The following is a 20,014-nucleotide window of genomic DNA, read 5'->3' on the forward strand; positions in this document are numbered from 1 at the left end:
CACATCAGCTAAAGGTGAAACAAATGTGTGTGTGCTGCCAGAAATCACAGATTCATCCTCCGTTAGCTCCACCAGAACGTGCTCTGCCCTCTTTGGTACATCTAGCCAAAGCGCGTCTGGCTCATACTTCGATTGAAGTGAACTTAGAAGCTGTATCCAGATCCAAGAGATCACCTGGTTGATCATATCTGTGGTCAAATAGACTTACCAAAGAGTTTCGGAAAAAGCTTTTGTGTCTTTCGTTCAGTAAAGCAACTTTTCCATCTTTGCAGTTTATTTGGTCGTTTTCCAGTTGATAAAGGATCCATGCAAACCCATTCACTGAGCTAAAGTAAAATGTATTTTATGGAAAGTGGCACTATTACTAGCTTTGACGTCAGCAAAGACAATAAGTGAAAGTTCGATGGCATCTGTCGCTGTAGATACGCATGTTCTGCAATAGCTCGCCATCTGGTGTTGGGCCGGAGTGTTACAAGTTGTTTTTCTTCGAAGAAGTCTTTCGAGTCACGGGACCGAGTGACTCCTCCTTTTGTCTCCATTGCGCATGGGCGTCGACTCCATCTTCGATTGTTTTTTTTCCGCCATCGGGTTCGGACGTGTTCCTGTCGCTCCGAGTTTCGGAACGGACAAAATAGTTAATTTCGGAAGATTTTCGTCGGTATTGTTGCGTTCGGGATCGGCGTACTTAGATTCAACACCGCATCGAAGATCGAAGAGCTCCGGTGCCCTTCGGGGTAGTTTTTCGATCCTCCGTCGGGGCCTGGTCGGCCCGACCGCGTGCTGAGGAACGCCGATGGAACGGACCCCGTTCCGTTTCTGCCCCAAATGCCACAATAAATACCCCTACACAGACCAACACTTGGTCTGCAACCTGTGCCTGTCACCTGAGCACAGCGAAGACACCTGCGAGGCCTGTCGTGCGTTCCGGTCCCGAAAAACACTCCGAGACCGTCGAGCCAGAAGACTTCAAATGGCGTCCGCACCGACAGCCCGACGGGAGTTCGAGGAACAGGAGGAGGAAGGTACCTTCTCGATCCAAGACTCAGACTCCGAAGGATTCGACGATACACAAACCGTGAGTAAGACGTCGAAAAACACACAGAGAAACATTTACAAGGCCCAGGGGACGCCACTGCCACCAGGCCATGGCTCGACCCATAAATTCGGTGACCGACCGTCGGCACCGAAAAAGGCCAAAACAGTGCCGAGATCGTCCGACTCCGGTCGAGACACCGGCACGCAGCCTTCTCGGGACCGAGAAAGTGCTGGAGACAAGCCTCGACACCGAGATACCGGTGTGGACACGGCTCGACGCCGAGACAGCGGCACCGAAACAGATCGACGCCGAGAGGTTTCGGCCCCGAAAAGGAAAAAAGTCACCTCGGAGCCGAAAAAACACGCAGACAAAGTTTCGACGCCGAAACAAACTGCAAGCGACCCAGCTTCAGGCTCTTATACAGAAGAGCACTCGCTAACCTCCCAAATGCAAAAGCATAGGTTTGAGGAAGAGCTACAAGCAACTGATGTGGACCATACGCAAAAGCGTATCTTCATTCAGCAGGGGACAGGAAAAATAAGCACCCTTCCCCCCATTAGGAGAAAGAGAAGGTTGGAGTTCCAGACGGAACAAGCACCACAACCAAAAGTGGTTAAAAGAATTACACCACCACCCTCTCCTCCGCCCGTGATTAACGTTTCACCAGCACAAACTCCATCTCACTCCCCAGCTCACACCACCATGAGCCAGGGTGACCAAGATCAGGACGCATGGGACCTATACGACGCCCCAGTGTCAGATAACAGCCCGGAGGCCTACCCTACAAAGCCATCTCCACCAGAAGACAGCACCGCGTACTCTCAGGTGGTGGCTAGAGCAGCACAATTTCATAACGTAAGCCTCCACTCAGAACAGGTCGAGGATGATTTCTTGTTCAACACACTCTCCTCCACCCACAGCTCCTACCAAAGCCTGCCTATGCTCCCTGGTATGCTCCGGCACGCAAAAGACATATTTAAGGAGCCGGTCAAAAGTAGGGCAATCACACCACGGGTGGAAAAGAAGTATAAGCCGCCTCCTACGGACCCGGTTTTCATCACTACACAGCTGCCACCAGACTCTGTTGTTGTAGGAGCAGCTAGGAAAAGGGCCAACTCTCACACATCTGGAGATGCACCACCCCCAGATAAAGAAAGCCGCAAGTTCGATGCAGCTGGTAAAAGAGTCGCAGCACAAGCTGCAAACCAGTGGCGCATCGCGAACTCCCAGGCACTACTTGCGCGCTATGACAGAGCCCACTGGGACGAGATGCAACATCTCATTGAACATCTGCCCAAGGACTTCCAAAATAGGGCGAAACAAGTGGTTGAGGAGGGACAGACCATCTCCAACAACCAGATACGTTCCTCCATGGACGCTGCAGATACAGCTGCACGGACAATTAATACATCTGTAACTATCAGACGGCATGCATGGCTCCGAACGTCTGGATTTAAACCAGAGATTCAACAAGCAGTTCTCAATATGCCTTTTAATGAAAAAGAACTGTTCGGTCCAGAAGTGGACACAGCGATTGAGAAACTCAAAAAAGATACGGACACTGCCAAAGCCATGGGCGCACTCTACTCCCCGCAGAGCAGAGGGAATTACAGCACATTCCGTAAAACGCCCTTTCGAGGGGGGTTTCGGGGTCAAAGCACACAAGCCAGCACCTCACAAGCAACACCGTCCACTTACCAGGGACAGTATAGAGGAGGTTTTCGGGGACAATATAGAGGAGGGCAATTCCCTAGAAATAGAGGGAGATTTCAAAGCCCCAAAACCCCTACTACTAAACAATGACTCACATGTCACTCACCCCCTCCACACAACACCAGTGGGGGGAAGAATAGGTCATTATTACAAAGCATGGGAGGAAATCACTACAGACACTTGGGTTCTAGCAATTATCCAACATGGTTATTGCATAGAATTTCTACAATTCCCTCCAAACATACCACCAAAAGCACAAAATTTAACAACACACCATTCCAATCTCCTGGAGATAGAAGTGCAGGCACTATTGCAAAAGAATGCAATCGAATTAGTGCCAAACACACAAATAAACACAGGAGTTTACTCACTGTACTTTCTGATACCAAAGAAGGACAAAACGCTGAGACCAATCCTAGACCTCAGAGTAGTGAACACTTTCATCAAATCAGACCACTTCCACATGGTCACACTACAAGAAGTATTGCCATTGCTAAAACTACACGACTACATGGCAACTTTAGACCTCAAGGATGCTTATTTCCATATACCAATACACCCATCTCACAGGAAATACCTAAGGTTCGTATTCAAAGGAATACATTACCAATTCAAGGTACTGCCTTTCGGATTAACAACCGCACCAAGAGTCTTTACCAAATGTCTAGCGGTAGTCGCTGCACACATAAGAAGGCAGCAAATACATGTGTTCCCATATTTGGACGACTGGCTAATCAAGGCCCATTCGTTCATACAGTGCTCAAATCACACAAATCAGATCATACAAACCCTCTTCAAACTCGGGTTCACCGTCAATTTCACAAAATCCAAAATTCTGCCACGCAAGGTACAACAATACCTGGGAGCCATAATAGACACATCAAAGGGAGTAGCCACTCCAAGTCCACAAAGAATTCAAAATTTCAACACCATCATACAACGCATGTATCCAACACAAAAGATACAGGCAAAGATGGTATTACAACTCCTAGGCATGATGTCATCATGCATAGCCATTGTCCCAAACGCAAGACTGCACATGAGGCCCTTACAACAATGCCTAGCATCACAGTGGTCTCAAGCACAGGGTCACCTTCTAGATCTGGTGTTAATAGACCGCCAAACTTACCTCTCGCTTCTATGGTGGAACAACATAAATTTAAACAAGGGGCGGCCTTTCCAAGACCCAGTGCCACAATACGTAATAACAACAGATGCTTCCATGACAGGGTGGGGAGCACACCTCAATCAACACAGCATACAAGGACAATGGAACGTACATCAAACAAAACTGCATATCAATCACCTAGAACTGCTAGCAGTTTTTCAAGCACTAAAAGCTTTCCAACCAATAATAGTTCACAAATACATTCTCGTCAAAACAGACAACATGACAACAATGTATTATCTAAACAAGCAGGGAGGGACGCACTCCACGCAGTTAAGCCTGCTAGCACAAAAAATTTGGCATTGGGCAATTCACAACCAAATTCGCCTAATTGCACAGTTTATACCAGGGATACAAAATCAACTCGCAGACAATCTCTCTCGAGATCACCAACAGGTCCACGAATGGGAAATTCACCCCCAAATTCTGAACACTTATTTCAAACTCTGGGGAACACCTCAGATAGACTTGTTTGCGACAAGGGAGAACGCAAAATGCCAAAACTTCGCATCCAGGTACCCACACAAACAATCCCAAGGCAATGCCCTATGGATGAACTGGTCAGGGATATTTGCTTACGCTTTTCCTCCTCTCCCTCTCCTTCCTTACCTGGTAAACAAACTCAGTCAAAGCAAACTCAAACTCATATTGATAGCACCAACTTGGGCAAGGCAACCCTGGTACACAACGCTGCTAGACCTATCAGTGGTACCCTGCATCAAATTGCCCAACAGGCCAGATCTGTTGACACAGCACAACCAAAAGATCAGACACCCAGATCCAGCATCGCTGAATCTAGCAATCTGGCTCCTGAAATCCTAGAATTCGGGCACTTACAACTTACCCAAGAATGTATGGAAGTCATAAAACAAGCAAGAAGGCCATCCACCAGGCACTGCTATGCAAGTAAATGGAAGAGGTTTGTTTGCTACTGCCATATTAATCAAATACAACCATTACACACAACTCCAGAACATGTAGTGGGTTACTTGCTTCACTTACAAAAATCTAACCTGGCTTTCTCTTCCATTAAAATACACCTTGCAGCAATATCTGCATACCTGCAAACTACCTATTCAACTTCCCTATATAAAATACCAGTCATTAAAGCATTCATGGAGGGCCTTAGGAGAATTATACCACCAAGAACACCACCTGTTCCTTCATGGAACCTAAATGTTGTCCTAACTAGACTTATGGGTCCACCTTTTGAACCCATGCACTCCTGCGACATACAGTTCCTAACCTGGAAGGTGGCATTTCTCATCGCCATTACTTCCCTGAGAAGAGTAAGCGAGATTCAGGCGTTTACTATACAGGAACCTTTTATACAACTACACAAAAATAAAGTCGTCCTAAGGACCAATCCTAAATTTTTGCCAAAGGTTATTTCACCGTTCCATCTAAATCAAACAGTGGAACTTCCAGTGTTCTTTCCACAGCCAGATACCGTAGCTGAAAGGGCACTACATACATTAGATGTCAAAAGAGCATTAATGTATTACATTGACAGAACAAAAAACATCAGAAAGACTAAACAACTCTTTATTGCATTTCAAAAACCTCACGCAGGAAACCCAATTTCAAAACAAGGTATAGCCAGATGGATAGTTAAATGCATCCAAATCTGCTACCTTAAAGCTAAACGACAGCTGCCCATTACACCAAGGGCACACTCAACCAGAAAGAAAGGTGCTACCATGGCCTTTCTAGGAAACATCCCAATGCAAGAAATATGTAAGGCAGCCACATGGTCTACGCCTCACACATTCACCAAGCACTACTGTGTAGACGTGTTATCCGCACAACAAGCCACAGTAGGTCAAGCTGTATTAAGGACATTATTTCAGACTACTTCCACTCCTACAGGCTGATCCACCGCTTTTGGGGAAATAACTGCTTACTAGTCTATTGCAGAACATGCGTATCTACAGCGACAGATGCCATCGAACTGAAAATGTCACTTACCCAGTGTACATCTGTTCGTGGCATCAGTCGCAGTAGATTCGCATGTGCCCACCCGCCTCCCCGGGAGCCTGTAGCAGTTTGGAAGTTACCTTCAATTATTTATATATGTATCATCTCAACCTTAAATAGGTGCATACTTAGTCACTCCATTGCATGGGCACTATTACTACAATTCAACTCCTACCTCACCCTCTGCGGGGAAAAACAATCGAAGATGGAGTCGACGCCCATGCGCAATGGAGACAAAAGGAGGAGTCACTCGGTCCCGTGACTCGAAAGACTTCTTCGAAGAAAAACAACTTGTAACACTCCGGCCCAACACCAGATGGCGAGCTATTGCAGAACATGCGAATCTACTGCGACTGATGCCACGAACAGATGTACACTGGGTAAGTGACATTTTCATTCAGGCACTTACTGTTAACCCTTGTTGCAAAGTAGAAACGTGTTGTCAGAGCCTTCAAGGATGGCCTTGGGGGTGTAATTCCTCCAAGAACTCCTCTGACCCCATCTTGCAATCTTAATATTGTCTAAGGCATTTTAGCCACTACTCTCTTGTTCGATGCAGTTTCTATCGAGGAAGGTGTCCTGGCTGGTTCCAGTCACCTCCCTAAGGACAGTTAGTGAGCTGTCATTGCTAACGCTTGGAGAGCCATTTATTAAGTAACATTAACAAAAATGCCTCAAGGACAAGCCCAAAAAGTCATCCAGAAGCAGTTTTTTTCGTTCCGCTTAAAATCAGTCCATTGAGTTCCCCATCCTCTTCCCGCCACGGAGAATGTGGTCTGAAAGATATTTCAAGAAAACACGAAGGTATTACATTGACAGACCAAAATCCATCCATTGAACAAAGCATTTTTTTGTTGCTCTTGGAAAACTTCACTAGGTCAAAAAAGAATTGTCTTGGATTTATTGAACACATTTTCTCTCTAAGAAGCATATAAATAATAGTTCAAATGTAGTAACAGATACGTTTACCAAGTTTTTATAAATGCACATAAGTTAGGATAAGATATTGTCATCAATCTGTACTCAGACATGGATGGATGTCACTTGACTATGTAATATTTATACAGTAATGACAATACATTATTTATATATTTTCATAAACCCATCTTCCTCTCCATTCCTCTTTCCCTACTGCAAATGTAATATTGATCCACTAACTCACTTATTATAACTTATGGTGTTTAAGCGCCTGTCATATTTACTTCATTCATATTAATACTTGTAACTGATTGTCTTGTGTTTGTATGTAGCTTAATCTAATACATTTTTAAATAGTTATAAGATTAAAATGGGTATTTTATTGCCTTTAGTTCATGGGTTGAATAATACTTGCTGAATACTGAAACCTCAATTGATTGTATTTGTTAACATAATTGGATATTTTTATATTTCCTGTTTTTCTTTGAATCAAATAAAAAATTCTAATTTAGAAAACTTTTCTAGGGTGGCGATGTCAGTCGGGTGTTCTTTCTCAGAGCCTCGCTTCTCACTGCCCCTCGCGTCTCACTGCCCCTCGCGTCTCACTGCCCCAGAGTAGCTCTGTCCGAGCTGTGGCCCTCACGGTCACTGAAGCTGTTCTTGTGACCTCCTTGTTTCCACACCAGCCCTGGTGCGCTCTCCTGGGCTCGCATGTCTTCACCATTGCATGGGCATCTCAACCTTAGTGCAGACTTCATTATTTCCCTTTTTCCCTCTCTCTACAGGGCAAAGCGAGTTCTGGGAATGACCCCGGGGGAGCTGGAGCTGACAGAGTTGGAGTCCTATCAGACCAGAGACAAGACCATCACTGATTCCAAAGAGAAGCAGCTGGCAGAGCAGCTGCTGATGAGACTGGAAGACATGCAGTGAGTTATAAGGCGCTATAACAAACTCCAAGGGGCTTCTGTGTACACATTCTTTAGTTTTTTTAAACACTCTTATCGATTTTCACAAGGTGTTTAAGATTTTCCGGGAATGGTGCTAAGGTGAAACAACGTGGCATTGAATTCCATGACAACAGGAGCTAGATGTCAATGGATTATTTGGCCTGTGTGGTCACATGAGAATCTGCTGTAGAGTTCATTCAGAATCTCCACAGGGATATCTTTTCCAAAATTAGAGAGGGATCTAAGGATGCATGTGTGTAAGGAAATGCCTCCTTGGCATGGTTGCCCCCTGACTTTTTGCCTTTGCTGATGCTATGTTTACAATTGAAAGTGTGCTGAGGCCTGCTAACCAGGCCCCAGCACCAGTGTTCTTTCCCTAACCTGTACTTTTGTATCCACAATTGGCAGACCCTGGCATCCAGATAAGTCCCTTGTAACTGGTACTTCTAGTACCAAGGGCCCTGATGCCAAGGAAGGTCTCTAAGGGCTGCAGCATGTCTTATGCCACCCTGGAGACCTCTCACTCAGCACAGACACACTGCTTACCAGCTTGTGTGTGCTAGTGAGGACAAAACGAGTAAGTCGACATGGCACTCCCCTCAGGGTGCCATGCCAGCCTCTCACTGCCTAGGCAGTATAGGTAAGACACCCCTCTAGCAGGCCTTACAGCCCTAAGGCAGGGTGCACTATACCATAGGTGAGGGTACCAGTGCATGAGCATGGTACCCCTACAGTGTCTAAGCAAAACCTTAGACATTGTAAGTGCAGGGTAGCCATAAGAGTATATGGTCTGGGAGTCTGTCAAACACGAACTCCACAGCACCATAATGGCTACACTGAAAACTGGGAAGTTTGGTATCAAACTTCTCAGCACAATAAATGCACACTGATGCCAGTGTACATTTTATTGTAAAATACACCACAGAGGGCACCTTAGAGGTGCCCCCTGAAACTTAACCGACTATCTGTGTAGGCTGACTAGTTCTAGCAGCCTGCCACAAACCGAGACATGTTGCTGGCCCCATGGGGAGAGTGCCTTTGTCACTCTGAGGCCAGTAACAAAGCCTGCACTGGGTGGAGATGCTAACACCTCTCCCAGGCAGGAATTGTCACACCTGGCGGTGAGCCTCAAAGGCTCACCTCCTTTGTGCCAACCCAGCAGGACACTCCAGCTAGTGGAGTTGCCCGCCCCCTCCGGCCAGGCCCCACTTTTGGCGGCAAGGCCGGAGAAAATAATGAGAATAACAAGGAGGAGTCACTGGCCAGTCAGGACAGCCCCTAAGGTGTCCTGAGCTGAGGTGACTCTAACTTTTAGAAATCCTCCATCTTGCAGATGGAGGATTCCCCCAATAGGGTTAGGATTGTGACCCCCTCCCCTTGGGAGGAGGCACAAAGAGGGTGTACCCACCCTCAGGGCTAGTAGCCATTGGCTACTAACCCCCCAGACCTAAACACGCCCTTAAATTTAGTATTTAAGGGCTACCCTGAACCCTAGAAAATTAGATTCCTGCAACTACAAGAAGAAGGACTGCCTAGCTGAAAACCCCTGCAGCGGAAGACCAGAAGACGACAACTGCCTTGGCTCCAGAAACTCACCGGCCTGTCTCCTGCCTTCCAAAGACCCTGCTCCAGCGACGCCTTCCAAAGGGACCAGCGACCTCGACATCCCCTGAGGACTGCCCCTGCTTCGAAAAGACAAGAAACTCCCGAGGACAGCGGACCTGCTCCAAGAAAAGCTGCAACTTTGTTTCCAGCAGCTTTAAAGAACCCTGCAAGCTCCCCGCAAGAAGCGTGAGACTTGCAACACTGCACCCGGCGACCCCGACTCGGCTGGTGGAGACCCGACACCTCAGGAGGGACCCCAGGACTACTCTGATACTGTGAGTACCAAAACCTGTCCCCCCTGAGCCCCCACAGCGCCGCCTGCAGAGGGAATCCCGAGGCTTCCCCTGACCGCGACTCTTTGAACCTAAAGTCCCGACGCCTGGGAGAGACCCTGCACCCGCAGCCCCCAGGACCTGAAGGACCGGACTTTCACTGGAGAAGTGACCCCCAGGAGTCCCTCTCCCTTGCCCAAGAGGAGGTTTCCCCGAGGAATCCCCCCCTTGCCTGCCTGCAGCGCTGAAGAGATCCCGAGATCTCTCATAGACTAACATTGCGAACCCGACGCCTGTTTCTACACTGCACCCGGCCGCCCCCGCGCTGCTGAGGGTGAAATTTCTGTGTGGGCTTGTGTCCCCCCCGGTGCCCTACAAAACCCCCCTGGTCTGCCCTCCGAAGACGCGGGTACTTACCTGCAAGCAGACCGGAACCGGGGCACCCCCTTCTCTCCATTCTAGCCTATGCGTTTTGGGCACCACTTTGAACTCTGCACCTGACCGGCCCTGAGCTGCTGGTGTGGTGACTTTGGGGTTGCTCTGAACCCCCAACGGTGGGCTACCTTGGACCAAGAACTGAACCCTGTAAGTGTCTTACTTACCTGGTAAAACTAATCAAAACTTACCTCCCCTAGGAACTGTGAAAATTGCACTAAGTGTCCACTTTTAAAACAGCTATTTGTCAATAACTTGAAAAGTATACATGCAATTTTGATGATTTGAAGTTCCTAAAGTACTTACCTGCAATACCTTTCGAAGGAGATATTACATGTAGAATTTGAACTTGTGGTTCTTAAAATAAACTAAGAAAAGATATTTTTCTATATAAAAACCTATTGGCTGGATTTGTCTCTGAGTGTGTGTACCTCATTTATTGTCTATGTGTATGTACAACAAATGCTTAACACTACTCCTTGGATAAGCCTACTGCTCGACCACACTACCACAAAATAGAGCATTAGTATTATCTATTTTTACCACTATTTTACCTCTAAGGGGAACCCTTGGACTCTGTGCATGCTATTCCTTACTTTGAAATAGCACATACAGAGCCAACTTCCTACATTGGTGGATCAGCGGTGGGGTACAAGACTTTGCATTTGCTGGACTACTCAGCCAATACCTGATCACACGACAAATTCCAAAATTGTCATTAGAAATTGATTTTTGCAATTTGAAAAGTTTTCTAAATTCTTAAAAGACCTGCTAGGGCCTTGTGTTAGATCCTGTTTAGCATTTCTTTTAGAGTTTAAAAGTTTGTAAAAGTTTGAATTAGATTCTAGAACCAGTTTTAGTGTCTTAAAAAGTATTCCAACTTTTAGAAGCATAATGTCTAGCACAGATGTGAATGTGGTGGAACTCGACACCACACCTTACCTCCATCTACAGATGAGAGAGCTAAGGTCACTCTGTAAACTAAAGAAAATAGCAATGGGCCCCAAACCTACCAAAGTACAGCTCCAGGAGCTTTTGGCAGAGTTTGAAAAGGCCAACCCCTCTGAGGATGGCAACTCAGAGGATGAAGATAGTGACTTGGAGGGAAATTCCCCCCCTCCAGTCCTACTTAGGGAGAGCAGGGCTTCTCAAGCCCTGACTCCACAAATAATAGTCAGGGATGCTGGTTCCCTCACAGGAGGGACCAACAACTCTGAAATCACTGAGGATAACTCCAGTGAAGAGGACATCCAGTTAGCCAGGATGGCCAAAAGGTTGGCTTTGGAAAGACAGATCCTAGCCATAGAGAGGGAAAGACAAGAGATGGGCCTAGGACCCATCAATGGTGGCAGCAACATAAATAGGGTCAGAGATTCTCCTGACATGTTGAAAATCCCCAAAGGGATTGTAACTAAATATGAAGATGGTGATGACATCACCAAATGGTTCACAGCTTTTGAGAGGGCTTGTGTAACCAGAAAAGTGAACAGATCTCACTGGGGTGCTCTCCTTTGGGAAATGTTCACAGGAAAGTGTAGGGATAGACTCCTCACACTCTCTGGACAAGATGCAGAATCTTATGACCTCATGAAGGGTACCCTGATTGAGGGCTTTGGATTCTCCACTGAGGAGTACAGGATTAGGTTCAGGGGGGCTCAAAAATCCTCGAGCCAGACCTGGGTTGACTTTGTTGACTACTCAGTGAAAACACTAGATGGTTGGATTCAAGGCAGTGGTGTAAGTAATTATGATGGGCTGTACAATTTATTTGTGAAGGAACACCTGTTAAGTAATTGTTTCAATGATAAACTGCATCAGCATCTGGTAGACCTAGGACCAATTTCTCCCCAAGAATTGGGAAAGAAGGCGGACCATTGGGTCAAGACAAGGGTGTCCAAGACTTCAACAGGGGGTGACCAAAAGAAAGGGGTCACAAAGACTCCCCAGCAGAAGGGTGATGAGACAACCAAAACTAAAAATAGTAAAGAGTCTTCTACAGGCCCCCAAAAACCTGCACAGGAGGGTGGGCCCAGAGCCTCTTCACAAAACAATGGGTACAAGGGTAAAAACTTTGATCCCAAAAAGGCCTGGTGTCATAGCTGTAAACAGCATGGACACCAAACTGGAGACAAGGCCTGTCCCAAGAAAGGTTCCACTCCAAACTCCCATCCAGGTAACACTGGTATGGCTAGTCTCCAAGTGGGATCAACAGTGTGCCCAGAGCAAATCAGGGTCCACACTGAAGCTACTCTAGTTTCTGAGGGTGGGGTGGATTTAGCCACACTAGCTGTCTGGCCGCCTAACATGCAAAAATACAGACAGCAACTCTTAATTAATGGGACTAGAATAGAGGGCCTGAGGGATACAGGTGCCAGTGTCACCATGGTGACAGAGAAACTGGTTTCCCCTGGCCAATACCTGACTGGAAAAACTTACACAGTCACCAACGCTGACAATCAGAGAAAAGTACATCCCATGGCAATGGTTACTTTAGAATGGGGAGGGGTCAATGGCCTGAAACAGGTGGTGGTCTCCTCAAATATCCCAGTGGACTGTCTGCTTGGAAATGACCTGGAGTCCTCAGCATGGGCTGAGGTAGAGCTAAAAACCCATGCAGCCATGCTGGGTATCCCTGAACTGGTGTGTGTGAAAACGAGAGCACAATGCAAGGCACAGGGTGAAAAAGTAGAGCTGGAGTCTGGAAAAATGGCCCAGCCTACCAAGAGACCAGGAAAGTCAGTTGGGAAACCAACTGCAACACAGCAAAAGAAAGGGAACCTCTCTTCTCAGGAAGAAGTTCTGCCCTCTGAGGGAACTGAGCCTTTGGAACTTGAACCTTATCAGGTTGAGCTCTTAGGCCCAGGGGGACCCTCAAGGGAAGAGCTGTGTAAGGGACAAGAAACCTGTCCCTCTCTTGAAGGCCTTAGGCAGCAAGCTGCTGAAGAGTCCAAAGGCAAGAAAAATGGAACACATAGGGTCTATTGGGAAGATGGGCTCCTGTACACTGAGGCCAGAGACCCCAAACCTGGTGCCACTAGGAGAGTGGTAGTGCCTCAGCTGTTCAGAGAGTTCATCCTAACATTGGCCCATGACATTCCCCTTGCTGGACATTTGGGACAAACCAAGACGTGGGAGAGGTTAGTCAACCACTTCTACTGGCCCAATATGTCCAGCATGGTTAAGGAGTTTTGCCTCTCCTGCCCCACCTGTCAAGCCAGTGGTAAGACAGGTGGGCATCCAAAGGCCCCCCTCATTCCACTTCCAGTGGTGGGGGTGCCCTTTGAAAGAGTGGGTGTGGACATAGTTGGTCCACTGGAACCTCCCACAGCCTCAGGAAATATGTATATCCTGGTAGTAGTGGATCATGCTACCAGGTATCCTGAAGCTATTCCCCTTAGGTCAACTACTGCCCCTGCAGTAGCCAAGGCCCTCATTGGTATCTTTACCAGAGTGGGTTTCCCTAAGGAGGTGGTGTCTGACCGAGGTACCAACTTCATGTCAGCATACCTAAAGCACATGTGGAATGAGTGTGGAGTGACTTATAAATTCACTACACCATACCATCCACAAACTAATGGCTTGGTTGAGAGATTCAACAAGACATTAAAGGGCATGATCATGGGGCTCCCAGAAAAACTCAAAAGGAGATGGGATGTCCTCCTGCCATGTCTGCTTTTCGCTTACAGGGAGGTACCACAGAAGGGAGTAGGGTTCTCACCCTTTGAACTTCTGTTTGGTCATCCTGTAAGGGGACCACTTGCCCTTGTTAAAGAAGGCTGGGAGAGACCTCTCCATGAGCCTAAACAGGACATAGTGGACTATGTACTTGGCCTTCGCTCTAGAATGGCAGAGTACATGGAAAAGGCAACCAAAAACCTTGAGGCCAGCCAACAGCTCCAGAAGTTTTGGTATGACCAAAAGGCTGCACTGGTTGAGTTCCAACCAGGGCAGAAGGTCTGGGTTCTGGAGCCTGTGGCTCCCAGGGCACTCCAGGACAAATGGAGTGGCCCTTACCCAGTACTAGAGAGGAAGAGTCAGGTCACCTACTTGGTGGACCTGGGCACAAGCAGGAGCCCCAAAAGGGTGATCCATGTAAACCGCCTTAAGCTCTTCCACGACAGGGCTGATGTCAATCTGTTGATGGTAACAGATGAGGATCAGGAGGCAGAGAGTGAACCTCTCCCTGATCTTCTGTCATCAGACCCAAAAGATGGTACAGTAGATGGAGTGATCTACTCAGACACCCTCTCTGGCCAACAGCAAGCTGATTGTAGGAGAGTCCTACAACAGTTTCCTGAACTCTTCTCCTTAACCCCTGGTCAGACACACCTGTGTACCCATGATGTGGACACAGGAGACAGCATGCCTGTCAAGAACAAAATCTTTAGACAGTCTGACCATGTTAAAGAAAGCATCAAGGTGGAAGTCCACAAGATGCTGGAATTGGGAGTCATTGAGCGCTCTGACAGCCCCTGGGCTAGCCCAGTGGTCTTAGTCCCCAAACCTCACACCACAGATGGAAAGAAAGAGATGAGGTTTTGTGTGGACTACAGAGGGCTCAATTCTGTCACCAAGACAGATGCTCATCCAATTCCAAGAGCTGATGAGCTCATTGATAAATTAGGTGCTGCCAAATTCCTAAGTACCTTTGACTTGACAGCAGGGTACTGGCAAATAAAAATGGCACCTGGAGCAAAAGAAAAGACAGCATTCTCCACACCTGATGGGCATTATCAGTTTACTGTTATGCCCTTTGGTTTAAAGAATGCCCCTGCCACCTTCCAAAGGTTGGTGAATCAAGTCCTTGCTGGCTTGGAGTCCTTTAGCACAGCTTATCTTGATGATATTGCTGTCTTTAGCTCCACCTGGCAGGATCACCTGGTCCACCTGAGGAAGGTTTTGAAGGCTCTGCAATCTGCAGGCCTCTCTATCAAGGCATCCAAATGCCAGATAGGGCAGGGAACTGTGGTTTACTTGGGACACCTTGTAGGTGGAGGCCAAGTTCAGCCACTCCAACCCAAGATCCAGACTATTCTGGACTGGGTAGCTCCAAAAACCCAGACTCAAGTCAGGGCATTCCTTGGCTTGACTGGGTACTACAGGAGGTTTGTGAAGGGATATGGATCCATTGTGACAGCCCTCACTGAGCTCACCTCCAAGAAAATGCCCAAGAAAGTGAACTGGACTGTGGACTGCCAACAGGCCTTTGACACCCTGAAACAGGCAATGTGCTCAGCACCAGTTCTCAAAGCTCCAGATTATTCTAAGCAGTTCATTGTGCAGACTGATGCCTCTGAACATGGGATAGGGGCAGTTTTGTCCCAAACAAACGATGATGGCCTTGACCAGCCTGTTGCTTTCATTAGCAGGAGGTTACTCCCCAGGGAGCAGCGTTGGAGTGCCATTGAGAGGGAGGCCTTTGCTGTGGTTTGGTCCCTGAAGAAGCTGAGACCATACCTCTTTGGGACTCACTTCCTAGTTCAAACCGACCACAGACCTCTCAAATGGCTGATGCAAATGAAAGGTGAAAATCCTAAACTGTTGAGGTGGTCCATCTCCCTACAGGGAATGGACTTTATAGTGGAACACAGACCTGGGACTGCCCATGCCAATGCAGATGGCCTTTCCAGGTTCTTCCACTTAGAAAATGAAGACTCTCTTGGGAAAGGTTAGTCTCATCCTCTTTCGTTTGGGGGGGGGTTGTGTAAGGAAATGCCTCCTTGGCATGGTTGCCCCCTGACTTTTTGCCTTTGCTGATGCTATGTTTACAATTGAAAGTGTGCTGAGGCCTGCTAACCAGGCCCCAGCACCAGTGTTCTTTCCCTAACCTGTACTTTTGTATCCACAATTCGCAGACCCTGGCATCCAGATAAGTCCCTTGTAACTGGTACTTCTAGTACCAAGGGCCCTGATGCCAAGGAAGGTCTCTAAGGGCTGCAGCATGTCTTATGCCACCCTGGAGACCTCTCACTCAGCACAGACACACTGCTTACCAGCTTGTGTGTGCTAGTGAGGACAAAACGAGTAAGTCGACATGGCACTCCCCTCAGGGTGCCATGCCAGCCTCTCACTGCCTAGGCAGTATAGGTAAGACACCCCTCTAGCAGGCCTTACAGCCCTAAGGCAGGGTGCACTATACCATAGGTGAGGGTACCAGTGCATGAGCATGGTACCCCTACAGTGTCTAAGCAAAACCTTAGACATTGTAAGTGCAGGGTAGCCATAAGAGTATATGGTCTGGGAGTCTGTCAAACACGAACTCCACAGCACCATAATGGCTACACTGAAAACTGGGAAGTTTGGTATCAAACTTCTCAGCACAATAAATGCACACTGATGCCAGTGTACATTTTATTGTAAAATACACCACAGAGGGCACCTTAGAGGTGCCCCCTGAAACTTAACCGACTATCTGTGTAGGCTGACTAGTTCTAGCAGCCTGCCACAAACCGAGACATGTTGCTGGCCCCATGGGGAGAGTGCCTTTGTCACTCTGAGGCCAGTAACAAAGCCTGCACTGGGTGGAGATGCTAACACCTCTCCCAGGCAGGAATTGTCACACCTGGCGGTGAGCCTCAAAGGCTCACCTCCTTTGTGCCAACCCAGCAGGACACTCCAGCTAGTGGAGTTGCCCGCCCCCTCCGGCCAGGCCCCACTTTTGGCGGCAAGGCCGGAGAAAATAATGAGAATAACAAGGAGGAGTCACTGGCCAGTCAGGACAGCCCCTAAGGTGTCCTGAGCTGAGGTGACTCTAACTTTTAGAAATCCTCCATCTTGCAGATGGAGGATTCCCCCAATAGGGTTAGGATTGTGACCCCCTCCCCTTGGGAGGAGGCACAAAGAGGGTGTACCCACCCTCAGGGCTAGTAGCCATTGGCTACTAACCCCCCAGACCTAAACACGCCCTTAAATTTAGTATTTAAGGGCTACCCTGAACCCTAGAAAATTAGATTCCTGCAACTACAAGAAGAAGGACTGCCTAGCTGAAAACCCCTGCAGCGGAAGACCAGAAGACGACAACTGCCTTGGCTCCAGAAACTCACCGGCCTGTCTCCTGCCTTCCAAAGACCCTGCTCCAGCGACGCCTTCCAAAGGGACCAGCGACCTCGACATCCCCTGAGGACTGCCCCTGCTTCGAAAAGACAAGAAACTCCCGAGGACAGCGGACCTGCTCCAAGAAAAGCTGCAACTTTGTTTCCAGCAGCTTTAAAGAACCCTGCAAGCTCCCCGCAAGAAGCGTGAGACTTGCAACACTGCACCCGGCGACCCCGACTCGGCTGGTGGAGACCCGACACCTCAGGAGGGACCCCAGGACTACTCTGATACTGTGAGTACCAAAACCTGTCCCCCCTGAGCCCCCACAGCGCCGCCTGCAGAGGGAATCCCGAGGCTTCCCCTGACCGCGACTCTTTGAACCTAAAGTCCCGACGCCTGGGAGAGACCCTGCACCCGCAGCCCCCAGGACCTGAAGGACCGGACTTTCACTGGAGAAGTGACCCCCAGGAGTCCCTCTCCCTTGCCCAAGAGGAGGTTTCCCCGAGGAATCCCCCCCTTGCCTGCCTGCAGCGCTGAAGAGATCCCGAGATCTCTCATAGACTAACATTGCGAACCCGACGCCTGTTTCTACACTGCACCCGGCCGCCCCCGCGCTGCTGAGGGTGAAATTTCTGTGTGGGCTTGTGTCCCCCCCGGTGCCCTACAAAACCCCCCTGGTCTGCCCTCCGAAGACGCGGGTACTTACCTGCAAGCAGACCGGAACCGGGGCACCCCCTTCTCTCCATTCTAGCCTATGCGTTTTGGGCACCACTTTGAACTCTGCACCTGACCGGCCCTGAGCTGCTGGTGTGGTGACTTTGGGGTTGCTCTGAACCCCCAACGGTGGGCTACCTTGGACCAAGAACTGAACCCTGTAAGTGTCTTACTTACCTGGTAAAACTAATCAAAACTTACCTCCCCTAGGAACTGTGAAAATTGCACTAAGTGTCCACTTTTAAAACAGCTATTTGTCAATAACTTGAAAAGTATACATGCAATTTTGATGATTTGAAGTTCCTAAAGTACTTACCTGCAATACCTTTCGAAGGAGATATTACATGTAGAATTTGAACTTGTGGTTCTTAAAATAAACTAAGAAAAGATATTTTTCTATATAAAAACCTATTGGCTGGATTTGTCTCTGAGTGTGTGTACCTCATTTATTGTCTATGTGTATGTACAACAAATGCTTAACACTACTCCTTGGATAAGCCTACTGCTCGACCACACTACCACAAAATAGAGCATTAGTATTATCTATTTTTACCACTATTTTACCTCTAAGGGGAACCCTTGGACTCTGTGCATGCTATTCCTTACTTTGAAATAGCACATACAGAGCCAACTTCCTACAATGTGTGTAAACATACTTGAAGTGCAGTATACATATGTACTGGGCGTACAGGCTATACCATAATGTGTGCATAGACGTCCATTGAGTAGGTGACATTTATACTTGGTGCTCAGGGTATGATGTGTATGCATAGAAATGGAGTGAACATTGTGCATCTATGCTGGTGGTTTATTTGGTGCAATATACATTGCATATTGACTTTGCCTTGCGGATGCAGTATACACAGTTAAATTACAAGCAATAAGTACACTTTGCATGCACACTGGGCATCCAATGAATGTGCTTGGTAGGCTGTGACAATGCGCCTACTTTTGCAACATTAATCTCTCTTAGTTTTGGATTCTGTAGTATATTGTTTTGTTTTTGGTTGGCCTGAATGCGTGTGCAGTTTGTACTAAGAAAGAGAATGTTGGATGATTACCATATGAGCTCAGCATACCTCTGCATACCTACGTGCTTTTTAGCTCAGCTTGAAGGGCTCAATTGAATAAAGCACACAAGAATCTAAAAAGAATCTGAAACAGTTTGGTCAGATGGAAGATTTTGTGTTCGTCTTCTCATACTTAACCACTAGATTATAATTGTCCGCGACCTTCGGCAAGGTATGTTTGTGTCCTAGGTCCATCAACAGTGCAATGATGCATAGTGTTAATTGGATGAATGTGTAGCTAGAACAGATGTTGAATACGACCCTGAATTCATAAAAGCTGAGCTGAAGTTTTGAAGGACCGTACTGCCAAAATATGAAAATCCACTCAATTAAGAAGTTTACCTTCCCCAAAATGAGAAAAAGCACACAAGCTCTTAAAGTTGCATCATAATCACATGTTAAGGCACATAAACTCCTCAAACCGTGTGGAATTAAATCATTATTACACAGTAAACGTTAAAAGCATGGCATTTAAAATTGTGTTGTGTTATGAGACTTCCAAAGACCCATTTCTAAAAGAAATGGTACTGACATGATTCAAATATATATTCAGTCCCTCAAAATGTTGGCATTTAGATAGCATTGACAAAGCGAAAGAAACAAGATATTTGAGGCATAAGTAGCTATTGAAACAGATGCTGTGCATACTCCTGCCATCTAGTGTTGAGCCCGGATATGTACAAGTTGTTTTTCTTCGAAGAAGTCTTCTCAAGCCACGAGGTAGGGTGACTCCACCTCTTGTTGCCACCTCTTGTTGGTAATGCACATGGTTGTCGGCTCCATTGCTAGACTGTATTTTCTCCACTGTCTGGTTCGGACGTGTGTTACCAAGCTCTAAATCAGCACTATCATGGTGTTCTCTTCGGTTGACTTGGTTCCTCTCTCTTCAGTCGGATTTGTTTGCTGTTGTGGCCTCCCTTTCTCACATTGTCTCGACGCGCGCCAGTCAGTTGTGATTGAAGCTGCGAGACAGGCTTCCCGACTGCCACTGCCTTTGGACCATGGATGGCACCGAACCTCTGCTTTGGATCCCAAGCCTAGCCATGGCTCGGTGCCGAAGAAGGTTCTAAATCCAGACACCCTTAGCGCCAAACACCTCTGCCTCAGCATCGAAACACACTTCA

The 20,014-nt window shown here is 47.5% G+C and overlaps 1 protein-coding gene across 7 annotated transcripts in view; it reads left to right on the plus strand.

Moving 5' to 3' along the window:
- Positions 1-20,014, plus strand: part of ARHGEF1 (Rho guanine nucleotide exchange factor 1) — a 579,253-nt gene that overhangs the window by 209,393 nt on the left and 349,846 nt on the right. For all 7 annotated transcript variants that reach the window (XM_069201362.1, XM_069201364.1, XM_069201365.1 and 4 more), the window contains exon 8: positions 7,598-7,738. In XM_069201362.1, coding sequence (XP_069057463.1) covers positions 7,598-7,738 — 141 coding nt within the window. The remainder of the gene's footprint in view (positions 1-7,597; positions 7,739-20,014) is intronic.

This window comes from Pleurodeles waltl, chromosome 7 (assembly GCF_031143425.1).
Source record: "Pleurodeles waltl isolate 20211129_DDA chromosome 7, aPleWal1.hap1.20221129, whole genome shotgun sequence".
Classification (NCBI taxonomy): Eukaryota; Metazoa; Chordata; class Amphibia; order Caudata; family Salamandridae; genus Pleurodeles; species Pleurodeles waltl.